Source organism: Sorex araneus, chromosome 5 (assembly GCF_027595985.1).
Source record: "Sorex araneus isolate mSorAra2 chromosome 5, mSorAra2.pri, whole genome shotgun sequence".
Taxonomy (NCBI): Eukaryota; Metazoa; Chordata; class Mammalia; order Eulipotyphla; family Soricidae; genus Sorex; species Sorex araneus.
The window spans coordinates 39,533,859-39,552,223 of NC_073306.1; the positions used below are offsets into that span (position 1 = coordinate 39,533,859).

Below are 18,365 nucleotides of genomic sequence, written 5' to 3' on the forward strand. Positions count from 1 at the left end.
ATCCTCCCATAAGGTCTGATCTCGGGAGGCACCAGCATGGTCCAGACTAGTCAGGGCTCCAGCGACCTCTCCCAGACTTTATGCCGAGGCTCAAGACCTTCCAGGGCCAAGGGCTCCTGACGCTGCCGGGCTGGAGTGCTCTGTGAGGGGCTGGGGCATGAGGCTCTCTTTCTGTCCATCCTGGCAGAGGAAGTGATGGGGACCAATCAGATTGCCTGTCTGGCACCCAGCCCTCAGGAGTGGGGATGAGGCTGGCAAGACCCAGGTGTGTGGACCTGAAACAGTTTGAGAGCCCATAACTCTCTATGGAGGGCTCCTGAAGTAGGCTGTGTCTGTATGGAGGTGGGGTGGGGGTTGCCCAGATAAGGGCTGCCAAAACCAGGTATTGCACTGTAGCACTGTCGTCCCAAATCAATTGTTCATTGTGTTCATTGATTTGCTCGAGCAGGCACCAGTAACGTCTCCATTGTGAGATTTGGTACTGTTTTTGGCATATCAGATACGCCACAGGTAGCTTGCCAGGCTCTGCCGTGCAGGCGGGAGACTCTCAGTAGCTTGCCGGGCTCTCCAAGAATCCCTCTCGGAGGAATTGAACCCAGGTCGGCCGCGTGTAAGGCAAAGGCCCTACTCGCTGTGCTATCGCTCCAGTATTGCAAACTTTCATCCAGAGTAATGTAGATTGAGCAAAGATGGGGGTGGGAGTGGGCGGTGATTGTTGGTTGCCTCCACTAGAAAGTTCAGGAGTAATTTTAGCTTCAGGTGCCATTCAATTCAGGGACTCAAATGAGTGCCATCAGGATGGAGTTGCTCTTTGCCGTGTTGGACTCCCTGAGTTCTATGAACTGGCCCCAGACTCACATACTCCCTGTTGGAATTAAATGGCATACAGATGTCTCTTCCCCCTTCTGAATGTCGCTTTGGTAGGTCCAGCTGATGTCAAATCCTTACCTGGAGGATCTTGCATGCTCCTCGGCCAGGTGGGGGTCACATGTTGTGCACCTGTATCTCGAGAGACTGGGTCCCCGTGGATGGAGGGGATCAAGCAGATGTCCCCCGAAGAAAACCAGAGTGCTATTGGTGGGGCTCTAAAGTGTGCCACATGTACACACAGGCTGGACACAGACCCTGAGCCCTGAGTGTGGGCAAAACTGGAGCTAGGATGAGGGGGTGGGGGGCGGTGCTGAGGACCCTTACCCAGGGCTGCCCGCCCCTCCCTGCAGAGAGCAGGCATCATGGAGAGCAGGAACAGACCGTGAAATAGAGATGGAAATGAGCTTAATTAGACCTCAGTGAGCCATTTGTCTCCAGGAAGAGACACCCCATTCTCCTGGAAGTCCCGGATGAAGAGCTCATTAGTCGCAGGCTGTGGGGACGCCCGTTTCAGCGCAAGGGGGAAAAGCCTCACCCACAAGTCACACATGACTGTGAAATGGGGCGCTGAGCAGCAGCCAGCCAGGCGACCCACCAGGGCAGGTGATGTCCGAGAATATATACAGAACAGGGGCAGTGAGAGAAGGCCAGAAGCCAGTGAGGAGCGGGCCCCCAGACTGAGGAGGGAGACCGGGGAGATGAGGTCTGGGCTGTTTGGTGCAGAGGGGCGGGCCTCCAGGAGGAGTGCTTACCTGAAAGCCGCCTGTCCTGGGAAGGGGCTGGACCCAGTCACCACCTGGCCCTCCCCAGGTGACACTCGGCACAGCTGGGACTTCCCCATATGTCTGCAGCTGGAGCAGGTCCCAGGCTGCACAGTGCTCTAGGGGGCTGGGTGAACAAGGGTCTCCTTTGGACCCCACTCCACAGTCTGTCCACTGGTATAGAGAGCACAGTCAGTGTGTCCTGGGCGCTTTAGAATCTACATGTTTACATACATCTACACGTACGAGCCATGGTGTGTGCACATGCGTGTCCCACAGAAGTTTGCATCAGCCCAGGGACACACCCTGTCTCCACAAACATGCGTGTGATGTGCTCCATGCACACACGCCTGCATACATACCTGCACACATGCGCACCAGGAGCCCATGTCCAGGCCGGACTGCTCCCACTCGTGTCCCCATCCCCGCACACGCCCCTCTCTCCACGGGCTGGGATCCGCGTTCGCACGCAGATACAGACGTGCAGTCCCCGGCAGCTGTGCCCAGCACTCGTGTCTTCACGTATGCACACTCATGTGTCTTGTGCCCCGGGGCCTCTCAGGGCTCATCCGCCTACAGGAGCTCATCATGGCTCCGTCAAGATACAATATCCGCCTAAAGATCCGCCAGCTGCCCCTGGACTCCGACGACGCACGGCCCCTGCTCAAGGAGATGAAGCGCGGCCGCGAATTCCGCATCATCTTCGACTGCAGCCACACCATGGCCGCGCAGATCCTCAAGCAGGTACGTGAGCACTGGCCGGCGGGGCGGGCTGGCCGGCACTCGTGTGGCCCCTCCCCTGCCCTCACCATAGGCTTCTGTGTTCTCTCTGACCCCAGCTCCGCCCTCTCTGGCTTCACGGCCCTGGTGTCGCCTTGGCCTCTCTGGAGCTGTGTCAAGGGTCCCCCGTGGGACAGGCTCAGGGGCTTTGGCACATACCACGGCAAGATGGAGGTGGCAGGAATGGAGTGGACATGACCCCTAGAGTTCCGAGACTGGTGGGACAGGGTCAGGAGTGCATTCAAGACCTGGGGGAGAGCACTATGGGCCTGGGCACCGTCAGAGAGTGAGAAGCTGCATTTCTGCCTGTCCCTGAATGAAACTTGCTGCTCTCACCTGTGGCTTCCAAGAACAGCCCCCTCCCCCAGGGTGTCCCCCCAGCTCCTCTGCAGCCTGTCCTGCCCACGGGGTTGCCCACCCATGATCCACACCCTGAAGCTGCTAACACTGTGCTCTCACGCAGGCCATGGCCATGGGCATGATGACCGAGTACTACCACTTCATCTTCACCACTCTGGTAAGTGCCTCCGACTCCCGGCTAGGTGACATGGGTTGTGGTGGGGGATCCCCTCCGTTCTGAAGCTACAGGTCACTGGGGTCAGACGTGGCTCCCAAGGCAGGGTGACAGCCCCCGGTGACCGCACAAATGTGTATGTATGGCCTGCCTGCTTTTGGAAAGTGATGTCTCGTTGGACCACAGGTGGGGCTGGGACCCCCTGCATGTGGGCGCATGGCTATGCTTATTGGCCAGAAGGGGGCTCTCAGATGACCCACCTTGATTGTTAGGGTAACCCTTGACCCCAACCCACGTTTTCTCGGGTGTGGCGCTGGCCTCTCTCGCTCCAGCAGGAACGGCCACTTCGGGTTCCTGCGTGGGGACCTGTCCAGAGTGGACGCACGCGGAGGCCTGTTTCAGCCCGGGAGGGAGTTAGTGGCACCCAAGGACATGAGACCACCCTCATTTCCTCGCAGCCACAGGCCTCTGACTGCTCTCAGGCATGGCTGGAGCCTCCGTGCCGCCTCCACCCTGGACAGTGTTGCTCCCAGCCTGCCCCGAAACCAGCTCCCGGGGGCTGTGTGGGCCTCTGTGTCCCCCCCATTCAGACACCAGCGACGAAGGTGTCCTGGAGTGCCGGCGACACAGCCGGGAGAGAGGCCGGTCCCCCAGGAGTCCTGCTGTCCACTCTGCCTCTCGTGTCTAGCCGGCACGGCGTGCTCGTGACCCCCAGGCCAGGCCAGATGGCACCGGGCACAGCGGGAGGAGATGCCTGGTGCTGAGGGAAATGAGAGTCGGGCTTTGCAGGAAGCAGCTCCTTGAACTGGGCCTCAGAAGCTCAGCGGGGGCTCCCCAAAGAGAGAGCGAGGAAGGGCATTCCACGTCAGGGAACGACAGAAGCCGGGGCCAGGAGGCAGGAGCACCTCTGTGGGCTGTCAGAACTGGTGTCCCCGGAGCTGCTATGTCCATCTCCTCCCCACACAGTGACCCGGTGACCGGCTTCTGTCAGCCACTGAGGGGGTATTCACAGCGCGGGGGTTGGCCAAGCTTGCCTTGCCCTGTTCCCCCAGGAACTGGTGATTAAGCATTTCCCAGCACACCCCAGCTGACTGCCCCTCTCCACCACCTGCCCACTGTATGTGTGTCCAGGGGGACTTAGGGACCACCCTGCACATCCTGGCCCAGGACTGATCCGTCCCTTCTGGAGTCCACCCACCCGGAGCTGTTTCTGCAGACACCGAGGTCACCAGATGCCCAATCCCCCAGCTCTGCTCGAAGTGGGGAGAGGGCAGAGGTGCAAGGCTGGGGGTGGGGTGGGCACAGTCTAGGGCCGGGGACCTCTGTGCCCCGCCCTGGCTCCTTGGGCACTGAGGGGAGGCAGGTGCTCCCCGCTCTCCTGCTCCTATGGCCGCCGGAGCCCGTGCTCTGAGCTGCTGTGATGGAAGCCTGGCCCTGTGGTCACAGGACAGAGGGACAGCGAGCTCGCCCCGCTCTCCAGGGTGGCCTGGCCCCTGGGACGGTGTGTGCCCCGATGCCTCTCACCTCTCCCTCCCTCCCTCTCTCTCTCCCCCTCTCTCTCCGCTCTCCGCCTCCCCACCCCCAGCTCTCTCCATCTCTCATTCTCTCCTGCTGCCAGAGACTCCTGGTGTCCCAGGGCCTCGGAGCTTGTCCCTAACATGGAGATGAGCAGGGGACAGCTTCCAGGTCTCCCACCCTCGTTGGCCATGTTGGTTTTAAGGAAATCTCATTCAGACAACCTAATGGTTGCAAAGCCTCGGGTCACAAAGAACATGGCAGGCGGGGGAGGGGGGCGGTGGTCCTGGATCCCCCTCTGGACATCACGGGAAGGACAGTTCCAGCCCCATCTCTCTGCCCACTGTGCCTTCCCCTGCTCTTGGCTCCAGCTTGCTCCCCCAGATCTGCTCCCTGACATTGAGTGTATCACGGTGGGGGCGGGGAGCTGGTCACAGCCTAGCTGCCCGTTCATGCCGCCTCCCCTGTCTCCAAGAGCTGCACCCCTAGTCCCACCGGGGCTGGACTCTAGGGGTGTTTCTGCCTCAGTGGTGGGACTGGGCCTGCACCAGCACAACATGTCCTGCCCCCCATGGATCAGGGAGCAGCCCTGTCCTGTCCCCACACACTGGCTACAGGCTCGGTGACATGTAAGAAAATGCCACCCACATTTGCAAACACCCTGCCTGGGAACAGATGGGAGAAACCCCCTTGGACAGCTGACCAGTCCTTGTTTAGTCTGCTGAGGGGGAGGGACAAGCAGGACTGGACTCCCCCCTCTATCCTGACCGGCCCCCAGAAGAGATGGGGCCACAGGTGGTTCCTGTAGAAGTGGCATGGACAAAGTTTACACTGCTAACACACACACAAATGCACACACATGCACACAGACACACACAGACATAGGAACACATAGACACACACAGACATACACACAGATATACAAAAAGGCATACACTGACACACACAGACACAAAGACACAAGCAAACAGACACAGGCACATATAAACAAGCACACACAGGCACACACAAGCACACACAGACACACAGGTGCTTGCATACACACAGGCACATACAGATATAACAGGCACATGCATACACATAGGCACACACAGATACACACAGAAAGACAGGCACACACAGACATACACAAGCACACACAAGCACATACAGACACAGACACATAGGCACACATAGGTACACACAGACACACATAGGAACATACAGAGACACAGGCATACACAGACACATACAGGCACATACAGACACACAGACACATAAGCACATAGGCACACATAGGTACACACAGACACACATAGGGACATACAGAGACACAGGCATACACAGACACATACAGGCACATACAGACACACAGACACATAAGCACATAGGCACACATAGGTACACACAGACACACATAGGGACATACAGAGACACAGGCATACACAGACACACACAGGCACATATAGACACATAAGCACATAGACACACATAGGCACACACAGACACACACAGGCACATACAGAGATACAGTCACACACAGACACACACAGACACACACAGGCGTGTACCCTGAATCTAACTTATAGGTCTGCCCAGCTGAACGCTCTCTCTAGCCTTGTTCTGAGTCTAGCTCCAACTGCTTAACTCAAAGCATCTTTTCCAGTCCTACCCCCTCACAGGGCCCCATGGGGTGACTACCTTGGGGCTAGGAATAGCAGAACCCAAAGCCGTGGGCCCTCAGCCGTGCAGCCTGGCCACCCTTTCCGAAGCACACCAGTGGGACACATCATGCCCCACATAGATGCTGTCATACACCTGGGTCCAGCGCTGGAGACAGGAAAGGGGGCTGCAGAGTGAGGCCCCCGATAATATCCAGCTCCCTTTTTTTCAAACCTTCAGCAATCTGTTCAGTTTGTTCACTTTGTTAATTCGCCCATTCATTTTCTCAGGAACCATATAGAAATGCTCACTGGGGTGTCAGGCCTGAGCCAGGCGCTCAGTACAGAGGGTGGACAGAGACGGAGCTGACACACATAAGGATCAGGGCCCTGCCCCACTCCCCTGCGTAGTCCAGTGCCCAAATGGCACCTGTGTGCGGTGGTCACTCCCAAAAAGCCTGAACGGAGGAGTGAGTGGAGAGCCAGTGAACGAATGAACAAATGCAGAGAAACAATACAGAGTGGAAGGTGATCAGTGTAGTTGTCCGCCTCCTCACCATAGCAACAGTTAAGACCAGAGACTCCGGCTGCAAAGATCCCAGCGGAGCCTGCCAGAGTTGGAATCCAGAGACTCCCACTTCTCTTGGCCTGTGTCCGCGCTATGGACGGGCCGCAGAGCTGCATGCAGGGAGCTATGCTGAGCGTTCACTGTGTCGGTGCCAGCAAAGGGCTTAGGCCCCTGTTGGCATTTAGGACCTTGCACACGTTCAGCCCACGAACTCCCTGTTTCCTGTGTCCTCGTCTCATCCAAAATTCAGAACACCTTCCCCAGGAAGGTGTGCCTGCCTCTGTGTTGCACACACGTGCAGACGGAGTCTCAGAGAGGTCACACCCCACAGCGAAGGGTCCGAGTGAGGCTGTGCCTGCGGGGAGCCTTCCAGCTTCAGAGCCCTCCACCGAGACTCATCAGCTGAACCCACAGGCCTCTTCTGGGGCTCCCAGTCCACTCAGCTGCCACGGCTCAGGCCTGTAGGTTCACACTGATGGTGGTCGGGGCAGCGCCCACACTTCACAGCGTCCCCAGCCTTTCTTCCACATGGCTGGGTTTCCTCTTCCTGGGGCTGGGCACATGGCCTGTTGGCCACTGGGGGAGTCCCAGATGAGAGAGGCTGAGACATGGGCCCAGGTTTCCGAGCAGATGCACGAGGGAGGGCTGGGTGCTGACTTCCGGGTGTGTCTATGGCTGTTCCAGCCCATGGCCCTTCTGGGAGGGTCAGAGAGAGCTCTGCCTGGGGGAGGCACAGTCCTGGGACATTGGTGGGAGGGCCTCCCTCCAGGTGCCCTGCATCCATTCCCCCAGTCCTACTTCCGGTTCCGGCATCATCAAGATCCTCCAGACTCAACCCCTGGTCCTACCTCTGGGTTCGTTGGTCACTAGTGGGTGGGTGGTAGACAGTGGCATTTGGCATTTATCTCCTTCTCTGTAGGAGCCCCATGTCACCAACTCTGCCTCTGAAACATTCTCCAAACTTGCTTCTCCCACACAGAAGACATTTTAATTACCCCAGCTGCCATTATCAGTCCCAGCCAGCTTCGAGCCATTCCCAGATAACCCCGCGTTAATCAGCCCCAGCTGAGCCCCTGGTACATGTCATGTGTAGGTAAAAGCCTGGAGGTGAAAAAAAGGAATTATAATAAATTAATAGATAAGCAATCACAATTAATGCCACTTCCCGGCAATAACAGTTATATCATGGGAAAGATATTTTCATCTGTCATTCCTTAAGGCGATGTTTTCCGAGCTTCAGCTTCTATCCAGTCAGACCCATGGGGTGCTAATGAATTAGTCTATTATGTTATGCTGAATGTTTCTAAAAGGTCCCTCGTCGATACTGAATTCAGTGTGTCAACATTTGGCATCGAGAACAGCAACTTTCTGCCAAGCAGCAAAGGCTTCACACAGTTCACCGTGTACAGCACTTGGGGTCTCTGCCCGGGGCAGTTGGGGCAGATCATCAGAACAGGACAGAGTGGCCTCTACCAGCTCCCCGCTCTTCCTGTCTTCACAACAGGACTTGGGGTGCCCCAAGTCCCCCAGCCCTGCGTTGATACCTGGGCTCCCAGTGGCAGGGGAGAAAGGTCCCCGCACTGCACCACCCACCCAGCCGCTCCCCCTTGCCCCCCACTGGCGTGGCTGAGGTCAGCAGCACTGCAGGTGGAAGGGCTGTGTGGACGGCACCCACACCGCACAGGAGCTGGGCAGTGCTGGTCTGCTCTCTCTGTCCTGGCCCCCTCTGGGCCCTGAGGACAGGCCCAGGTACAGAGGTCCAAGAAGGCAAATGCGTTGGCTTCTTTCAGGTCTTAGAAGAGGCAGCCTGAGTCTCACCCCACCCAGGGCCAGTGGCGCTTCCTCAGGCCTAGCCTTCAGATTCCTGCCCAGACTCTGCCCACGCAAAGCCCGTCCTCCCCAGACCCAGTGCCCTCCAAAGGCAGCTGCGGGAAGATCTCCCGTTTCAGAAGGCTCAATCCCCTGAGCCCCCAAACCAAGAAAAGTGCAAAACTGGCCTCTTGGAGGGAGAGGACCCCCAATATTTGAAGCATGTGGCGCCCGAGTCGGCTCCACCTCCTTCCCTCTGAGGCTTATGTACCCCGCAGTCAGCTGGCTGAACTGTCTTTCAACCAAAGGAGTGTTTGGCCCAGATGCTCATAGAAGAGACAGGTAGCAGACACAGACAGTTATCAGCAGGGTGATGTTGAAAGGTCCAGGATAGGAGCAGAAGTGCTCTGACCTGCCCTGTCATTCTTGCATGGAGTAATAGTCAAGGGAGGCTTCCTGGAGGCAGTGACCTCTGAGCTAATTCTCAAAACAATAACCCGCCCACCAAGGTTAAAACAGCCATCCAGCAGATGGGACATGCGAAATGACAGGGGCACAGGGAGGGGCTGGGGGAAGGGGGCACAAAACACGGGCAGTGTTCCTAGAGCAAAATGCAGGCAGGAAGGCACGTGAGGCTGGAGGGGAGGAGAACTTGGTCCTGAGAAGCCAGGGGGAGCCTCTGCTGGACGCTGAGCCTGGAGGAACAGCTGGGCAGAGTCCAGCAGGGAGGCCTCTTTGGGTGCCGTGAGGAGGGCAGCCATCCTGGGTGCCGTGGGCAGTGCTCCCTCGCTGCCTCTGACGTGGGGTGCTGACCCCCTCCTGAGGCAGGCACACACTGACCGAGCTGGCCGAGGCCTCCTCACGGCTATCTCCACATTGCAAGAGGGGGAAGGCGGAAGGACCCTATCCCTGACACCCTGCCCCTCCCACAACCCCCAAACTCTCGAATGTAGCCAGGAGCTGGGCACCAGCTACCAGACAGGGCAAGCCCCGAGTGTTCATCAGTCGCCTGACCACCAGCCCAGCTCTGTACATCGCTCACCCCTCTCTCCCATGCCACAGCCTTGTATGACACGATAGAGTCCACGGCCTGGCCTCACGGTTGGTCAATGCTGCTAGCCATAGCTGTGGCCACCTCCCTAAGCCATGCTGGGCAGAGTGTGGTGAGAGAGGTCTTCAGTGAGCACCTCTTCTAGTGAGTCCTCCCTCCTCCCAGTGAGCCATCCCCTTCCAGTGAGTCCTCCCCTCCCAGTGAATCCTCCCTCCTCCCAGTGAGCCCTCTCTTCTCCCAGTGAGTCCTCCCTTCTCCGAGTGAGTCCTCCCTCCTCCCAGTGAGTCCTCCCCTCCCAGTGAGCCATCCCCTCCCAGTGAGTCCTCCCTCCTCCCAGTGAATGCTCCCCTCCCAGTGAGTCCTCCCTCCTCCCAGTGAGTCCTCCCCTCCCAGTGAGCCATCCTCTCCCAGTGAGTCCTCCCTCCTCCCAGTGAGTCCTCCCCTCCCAGTGAGTCCTTCCTTCTCTGAGTGAGTCCTCTTCCTCCCAGTGAGTCCTCCATCTTCTCCCAGTGAGTCCTCCCCTCCCAATGAGCCATCCTCTCCCAGTGAGTCCTCCCTTCCAAGTGAGTCCTCCCACCTCCCAGTGAGTCTTCCCCTCCCAGTGAGCCATCCTCTCCCAGTGAGTCCTCCATCCTCTCCCAGTGAGTCCTCCCCTCCCAGTGAGTCCTCCCTCTTCCCAGTGAATGCTCCCCTCCAAGTGAATCTTCCGTTCTTCCACTGAGCCCTCCCTCATTCCACAAGCCCTTCCAATGATCACTCCCTGGAGTGACCCCTCCTCCTGCCCCTCTCGTTGCACATGGATCCCCTCTAAGCTCAGACCCTTTCTGCATGTCTCCATTTGGGGATAATAGCTCAGTCGTGGCTCTCAAAGCCACATCCCCTCCCTAGACTCCATGGAGCTAATATGTCCCCTGCAGATCCCCCCAAAAATTCTGGCGTGTGTCTTGTGTTTGACAACCACTGAAGACACAAACCCAGGATTCTGAGTGAGACAGTGTGTGTGTGGGGGGGCGGGGCAGAGCCAAGAAGGGGTGTGTGTGTGGGGTGCAATCCAGATGTGTAGACTTGCACATTGTGGCCCAGGTCAAGGTGCCATGTAGTGGCCCTGAATGTCATCAGGGTCCATAGGCCAGTGTGAGGCCTCCCTGCCCCGTGGGCATGAGCCCTGGCCAGTCCCTGCCCCCTTCCTCTCTCAGAGGGGCCGAGGGTGGAAGACTCGCTTCCTGGAGGGAAGGGCACATCATCCGCTCCACATGGTGGCTAAGCGGATGCCCCCGGTGGGCACGAAGATCTACCCCGTGGAGATACCCTTTGGCTACCTCAGTGGGGACCCTCATCTCCCACCCAGCCCCTTCCCCATCCCAGACCAGAACTGTGTTTGTCTGGGCAGGGCAGGACTAAGCTCTCTCATTCGAGTCTGTGCTTCCCTACACGGTATCTTCCAGAAGGAGCCTGCTTGGGGGTGCAGGAGAGATGGGGTTCAGTGCCCCTCAGGGGCGTGTCTGAGACCAGAGGAGACAGCACAGTGTGGAAGGGCAGCTTCCGGGGCCCACGCCTGCGTCCTTCTTTCCCGGGAGCCTGGAACCAGCCCCAGAAGGGTCTGTGCTGGGGCTGGCTGAGCCCCGCAGCCAAGGAGCGGGCACGGCAATGTGCCACCACCGTCTCCCAGAGGCAGAGGACCTGGAGAGTGTGCAGGGGTGGGGCGGCAGCTCGGGAAGGGCAGTGGAGGAAGGGTTAGATGACGAGGCTCAGACAGGGACCCAAGGACTCAGTTTCCCCACAGAGGGGTGCGGCCAAATCGACTGTCAGTGTCTTCGTTCAAAAAGTGCCAGTCCTGGCACCTGCCAGAACAGAGGTGAGATGTGGGGGACCCTGCGCTGTGCCCAGGGAGCTGCCAGATGCCAGGAGCACAGCAGGGGGGGTGGGGTGGAGGGGCAGAACCCAGCAGTCACCGCAAAGGCCCAAGGCTTCTGGGTGCCCCACCCAGGCCCCGCCCTGGACCAGACCAGGCATCATCCTCTCTGGGCCTGTCCCCAGTGCTGGGCACTGGAGTGAGACGGAGAGTAGGAGCCTGGGGTGTGGCGGGGGCCTAGGTGCGCCTGGGACCCCCCTCCCCACCAGGGCACTGGCTGCCCTCTGCTGGCCTGTTCCCAAGTCAGGGTCGTTCTTCGCTTGCTCCCCCTCACCGACGACCCCCAACCCCCACACACATTTCTCCTCTCAGCTTCGAAGATGACTTTGCCCAGCCCACCCCACACACACCAGTCTGCTGATAGGAATCACCCCCTCCCCCTGAGCAATGCTGCCCCAGGCATTCAGACCACTTCCTGCCCCAGGCTAAACCTGGACAGGACCTGGACAGACAGACTGACCTTCCTGCTGCTGCAGGGGGCTGAGGGAAGGAGGGTGGGGATCCCTGAAACATGCCCCTTGGATGTCAAGTTCTCCCTCCAGCATCCTCTGAGCAGCTTGGACGGACACCCCCAAACCCAGGGCCCTTTGTCGCCCCCGCCTCTCCTGTGGAGGACAGACCACTGTGAGCCCACCACACTCCTGGGGTGTTGGGGGCAGGACTGACTCTTCAGTGCTCTAAAGGCGCCACCTCCTCCCTGTTGCAGAGGAAGAAACAGCTGGGGGCTCTGCAGTGAGGGGCTGGTCTTAGCCAAGAGTCAGGGGGTCCTCGGGGGTCCCAGCCTCTCCTCGGGGGAGCTCCTTCCCGTGCCACTCCCTCCTGAGCCTCCCTGGCATGTTGCGGGGGAGCAGTCGGGGTACAGCAGGCACCCCCCTCCTCACGCCACCCTCCTCTGCCCAGGACCTCTATGCCCTGGACCTGGAGCCCTACCGCTACTCGGGCGTGAACCTGACCGGCTTCCGCATCCTCAACGTGGACAACCCCCACGTCTCGGCCATCGTGGAGAAGTGGTCCATGGAGCGGCTGCAGGCGGCGCCCCGCGCCGAGTCCGGCCTGCTTGACGGGGTGATGATGGTATGGCGGCCGGCAGCCCCCGGGGCTCCCCTTGCCCTCCCCGCTCCCTCCCCTCACCCCTTGCTGCTTTCTGCCCTCCTCCCTCTGTTTCTTCTTCCCTTTTTTCCCCCTCCCCCCCCCCGGCCATCCTTCTTTCCTGCCTCTCACCACTGGTCAAGCGAGCAGCCAGATCACAAAGGAATCAGGCCCGATGCCTGGCCTTGGACCCCCTCCCCAGGCCCCCTGCAGCATGCAGACATATGGGGACCAGGTAGAGGGCGCCAGACTGTGACTCCCGGGAGCGTGTGGCTGCCGTGGCCGGGGCGGCAGGAAGGAGCGGGTATGGACAGGGCCCGGGCAGGGGCCAGGGCACAAGGGACCTTGGGGGGGGGGTGGAGGCGCAGCTGCAGCGGGGGACGGTCACTGCCTTCCCACGCCGGGACACTACGTGGGGAGGGGGCCTGTGGGCCCAGAGCTCCCCAGCAGGCCGCCCCCATTCCAGACCGATGCAGCCCTGCTGTACGACGCTGTCCACATCGTGTCCGTGTGCTACCAGCGCGCGCCCCAGATGACCGTCAACTCCCTGCAGTGCCACCGGCACAAGGCCTGGCGCTTCGGCGGCCGCTTCATGAACTTCATCAAGGAGGTGAGAGCAAGGCCCCCGCCTCGTGCCCCTGCATCCCCACCCCGGGGGCCAGGAGGGGGGCCAAAGGCCAGCTCGGAGCATCCTGGGACTCTCACGCTTCGCAGGCCTGGGCGTGGGCACGTGACCCTCCATGCCCTGGGCCCAGTTTCCCGGGGGAGAGCAGACTCAGGGGGACTCGGGTGTTGTGAGACCGAATCAGGGCCTCCCTCAGCCGTCAGAGGTGGGGGGACGCGTGGCCTCCTGGGCGGGCCATGCTCACGCAGCACCAGAACTGGGAGGCTCGGGCCAGCAACCAACCCCAAGTGCTCTGCACGCCCGCTTCCCGCCCAGGGTGCCCACAGGGGCCCGGCTCTCCTGGTGCCGTGGCAGCTGTGGCCAAGTGGCTCCAGGGAGAGGCGGGCGCAGGCCAGTGAGTGCAGGGGGAGCGAGCGGTGCAGGAGGCCCCTCTGGCCTCCTCCCACACCCCCCCATGAGGGCACTTTCCATGGCCCAGGATGAGATGGTGTTGGAAGGGGGTATGGGGGAGGGCTGGGAAGCCGGCGGGTGGGCTCCGAGCACCTGGCCCGGAGGAAAGCTGGGGAGGAGCTGAGGGCAGGGTGGGCCAGCACCCAGGGGGCAGCCCTGTGTGGTAGGGGCCTGGAGGGGGCAGTCCCAGGAGGGAAAGGAAGCGGCTGCCTGGGGGATCGAATCGGGGTGCGAATGCCGCAGCTGACCTGCAGCCTGCCGGGTGCCGGCCCCCGCCCTAGGATGAGTGGAGGGGCCCCGAGCACCCCCGAACCTCGGCCAGGAGGGGCAGACCGTCACAGGGCCAGGGCGCCTGCGGGCACAGGAGCAGAAGGAGGCTCTCCCCGGGGTCCTGAGTCCGCCCGATGCTTGGGCCGAGGCCGTGCTGTGCCCCTGTGTTCCAGAGCACGCCAGCGGGGCGGGGGAGAGGCGGGCCTTAGAGCCGGTGCCCGCACCTCTGGCGCTCTCGGCTTTGCTTCTCCCTGGGGCCTTCCCGGCAGCCCTGGGCGTGCACGAGGGAGCGGGCGTCCTGCAGCACTGCACCCTCGGGAGGGGTGCTGTCCGGGGTGCTCGGGCTCAAAAGGCCTCCCTGGAATCGCACTGGACACTGGTTGCAGGTGCCCAGAGGAAGGAGCAGCAGGTCGGGGGCGTCACTGATCACCCACTGATGTGCCCACCGTCCTGGCATCCTGGTGGGGGGCAGACAAGTGGAGATGAACCAGACCCACTTTTAAGCTGTGTGACCTAAGACAAGCAACTGGGCCTCTCTGGTCCTCTGCACCACCTCTGCGGCCTGGAGGTGACACTAGGGCTGTTAGAGATCACAAGCCCTGTGGGGCAAGGGAGGCACTCTGGACCCCACCAGGCACAGAGCGAGCACCTCTGACCTCTGGCCTGGCTCTGTACGGTCTCCTCGTTGGGGTCTTCACAACTACGGCTTTGTGTTCCCTGGGAGAGAGAACGTTCAGGCCACACAGATTTGGGGCCGTTCCCCTGTGTGCCCCAGGGATGCTCAAAGCTCAGGGTGACGCCTGGAGGAGAGCACATTCATCACCGGCCTGGAAGGGGGACCCCCTTCCTCCTGCAGGGCCCAGCAGCTGGCTGGAGCTGCTGCCCCACTGTCCGTGCTGGCCCCTGGCCCGGGAATGGCCCAGCCCACTCAGACCCTCATGGAACCTTTCAGAAACACCGTCAGGGCTGGGGAGGTGGCTCAGCGGTCAGCACTTGCACGTAGGAGGTCCTGGGTTCCAGCTCCAAGTGGGAAAGGAAAGCAAAGGATGACTTTGTCTCTGCTCGTTTAAAGGTGCCGGGGATCGGTCCCCGGTCCCGCAGTCAGGCCTGAGGTTCCCATGTCGGCCACACTCGTCCCTGTGACCACTTGCAAACTGCCCAGTCTCCCCACCTGACTGCATGACAGTGAATCATTTTAAAGACGTGGCATTTCTGAGAAGAGCTGGAAATACCAGGCCGGAGTTCAGCGCGCGGGAAGCATCTTTCATTTAGCGAGTCCTGAGCGGCGGCTGGAGGGGCGGGCAGGCGAGGGAAATGTCACCAGAGGAGCGACGCGCTGCCTGCTGCCCCGGCCAGCCCTGCCCACCGCCCACCAGGGCCGGCACCTGCTGGCATTTCATTCCTGGAGCTGACAGGGAGGAAGGCTGCGCTGTGGGCAGGTTTGAAGGCGCCTGCTGTGATTTCCCTGGGGGCCTGGAGAGAGCCTGGGGAGAGAGGGGGGGCTAAGGGGGGGCAGTGGAGGGCGGGGTGCAGGCCAGTGTGGGGAAGCTGCTCACTGCACGCCCCAGCTCTCCCTGGCAGGCGTCAGGACCGGCTCTTCCATGCTGCACCTGCATGGAGACTGCCCTGGGCCCTGCACCCCATTCCTGGGGACCACCCTACTTGGTCTCCTCAAGCCCCCATGCCTCTGACCATAACTGGGGGTGATTCCTCCTGGCGGGGTTGCAGTGGGACCTCTGGGCCCTACCCTGTGACCTCCCCAGTCCCGTCTCCTAAGGAAAGGAGCAATGGGGGGCCACAGAGATGGTCCAAGGGTTAGAGCATGGCCTCGAATGCCTCTGGTTCCCCTTCTGTTCCTGCACTTCCTGCTCCCCTGGGGTACCGTGTGTGGTCCTGGAGGCCCCGAGCCCACCTGATGCGGCCCGGGTGGTTCCTCATGCCACAGGGCCTGAGCAGCGCCCCACCACCTGCTGCCCCTTGGCTAAGAGTGGCTGGGAGCAGGAGGAGCCATCGGACAGTGACAGCGGGGAGGGTGATGGCCTTGCATGCGAGGACCTGGGCTTGATCTCTGGTCCTGGGGCACTGCCAGGAGTGACCCTTGAGCACAGAGCCAGGAGTAAGTACTGGCATCACTGGGTGTGGCCCCTGCACAGAAAAGAATTGCTGGGGGAGTCCCTGCACCCTTGAGTACTGCTAACCCCCGACCCGCACTCACACACACACACACACACACACACACACACACACACACACACACACACACACATACACTGCAAAGAAATGACATTGGGTCACTTTTTTGGGGGGTTGGGGTCACCAGCAGTGTTGGCCAGGAGAGCTGCTTGCAGCCCTGCACAGCCCAGCAGTGTGGACCAAGGTGCTGTACCCGGGCCTGGCCATGTAGTGTAGCTCGAGCTGCCAGGATGGTGCAGGGCCCAGCTATACGGGGGTCCACCGGGCCGTATCGAGAGGCTTAAGGGGCCACATGGTGCCAGGGCCACACTCAGGGTCTGGCCCAGGTGGGGCATGTGCTTTACCATTTGGACTCACCCTACCCCAGGTACCTTTGAACCCCTGTGAAAAGGGCCCCTGCCCCTTCCTGAAGCCCAGAGCAGGGAGTCCGGGTGTGCCAAACCCACATCCTGTCCATTTTGGTTTTATGCCCCCCTGGGTCCCCACAGCTGCCTCCTGTCTGGGCTAGCGCCCCAATTTGCCCATCTTCATATGTTTCCAGTAGGTTCGATTGTACTCTACTGGCTCAAGAGAACATGAGGTCTTTAAGCCCTGAGCTGAAACCCTTACATGATGCACCAAACTGAAAAGCTGTATCTAAGTTCAGCTGTTCATTGTCTTTTCAATTCTATCACTTTCCCACTTAATGCGGTTATGTTTCCTACCACAGGGCCCAAGGGGTTTGTTTGGGTGGGCCTGGGGGCTAGTGAAGGCCGGTACTTGCAGTTAGCTTGTGTCAGCGTGGGGTGGGCCCTGCAGCTGGGAGGGGGCGCCGGTGCCTAAGACTCTGAAGGGGGTCCTGACCTCAGCGTGACAAGGAAGCTGAAGTGGTCGGGACGTCCACCACTGCCTCCTCCCAGTACCCCCATCATCCATCTCACGTGGCTACAGGACATGCGCATAACCATGTCGTCCCCTTCTGCCCACTCCCAGGCCACTTTCTTCCCAAGACCCCCGGACTGCAGGACCGTACAAGCTCACTCTTCTGGCACATGGGCATCTACTGTGTGCTGGCTGTCCCCTGAGCCCTTGGAGCAGAGAGAGCCGGACGGATGGCATGGGGGGGAGGGCATGCCTGGGAGCCCCAGCTCCAGTTTAGTTCTGCCTCCTGTTCCTTCCATGAACTGGGGTGGCACGTGGCCCCGTCCCAGCCTGCTTTCTGCTCCTGCAGCGGGGCTGCACGGAGCTCCATCACCAACTCGGTGGGGTCTGAAGGCCAGGACGGTGGCAGCAATTCAGCAGCAATTCAGTGGCGGGACGCAGCGCGGGTGGCCAGGACACTCTGTGCACCCGTGGTGGAAGGTTCTGTTGATGGCGGTGGGAAGGGGATTCTGTTGATCCCAATGTGCAACGCCAGCCCAGAAGCACCTGCCCTTCCCGTTGGGGTCCTGAGCCTTGCCCTGCATCTCTGCTCACCCCACACCCCACCTCTCATGTCAGGGACACTGAGGCAGGAGCCACCGCTGACCACAGGCTCAGCCCATCCCAGGTATTATTCTAAGTACCTGGGGGAGTAGGGGGTCTCCGCCGGTAATTATCAGCCAGCCTGGCTGGTGGGTCAATGCAGGACCCCGAAGATGAGGTGCTGCCAGGGTCCTGCAGGGCCTCACAGTGTTGGGGGCCTCCAGGTCTGACCCAGCATTGCTCAGGGCACCCCATGGTACAGCAGATCAGACTTGATTTGGGTGCCTGTGGGACAGGAGTCCTCACTGCAGGACCAGCTCCTAATCCCCTGCCTCTCCTCCTGTTTGGTAGCAATTTCTGTGATTTATTTTTCCCTCCGTATTTTGGGTGCTTATTGTTAAATTCTGTCCTGTGGACAAGGAAACTGAGACAGAGAGGTGAAATAAAATTCTTGTGGCCACACACAGCCAACTCTGGGGGCATCCAGGACCCTGATCCTAGAGTTCTTATCAGGGCATGCCTGGGGCTGAGTTGTGGGGGGGGGGCTGGGCCAGCTTTCGGGGGCACCTCTCAGGGTCTCTTCCACAGCCAGGCAGACCTGGCCTCTGAGCTTTCTGCCCTTGGCATTGTGACTTGCCCCGGCTCTGCTGGTCTCCCTCCTCACCCCGCTCCGGGGATCTGACACGGGTCCCCCTTCTCCTGGCTTCGAGGCGGGGGCTCATTTGAGCGCATCCGAGATCGATGTTGTACACGAGAGGTGCAAGTGTAAAGCTGGCTAAAGAGCATAATAGAATTTATGGAAATCGCTGGCTCGCACCATAGCCCGAGCAATGATGGAGGTGATTATTAATTAATCATGGTCTTGGGGGAACAGT

At 60.3% G+C, this 18,365-nt stretch overlaps 1 protein-coding gene across 1 annotated transcript in view; it reads left to right on the plus strand.

The window, feature by feature from the left end:
- Positions 1–18,365, plus strand: part of GRIK3 (glutamate ionotropic receptor kainate type subunit 3) — a 192,067-nt gene that overhangs the window by 129,508 nt on the left and 44,194 nt on the right. Inside the window, exons 4-7 of the mRNA XM_004614243.2 lie at positions 2,194–2,375; positions 2,875–2,928; positions 12,321–12,494; positions 12,976–13,119. Of these exons, the coding sequence (XP_004614300.1) occupies positions 2,194–2,375; positions 2,875–2,928; positions 12,321–12,494; positions 12,976–13,119 (554 nt within the window). The remainder of the gene's footprint in view (positions 1–2,193; positions 2,376–2,874; positions 2,929–12,320; positions 12,495–12,975; positions 13,120–18,365) is intronic.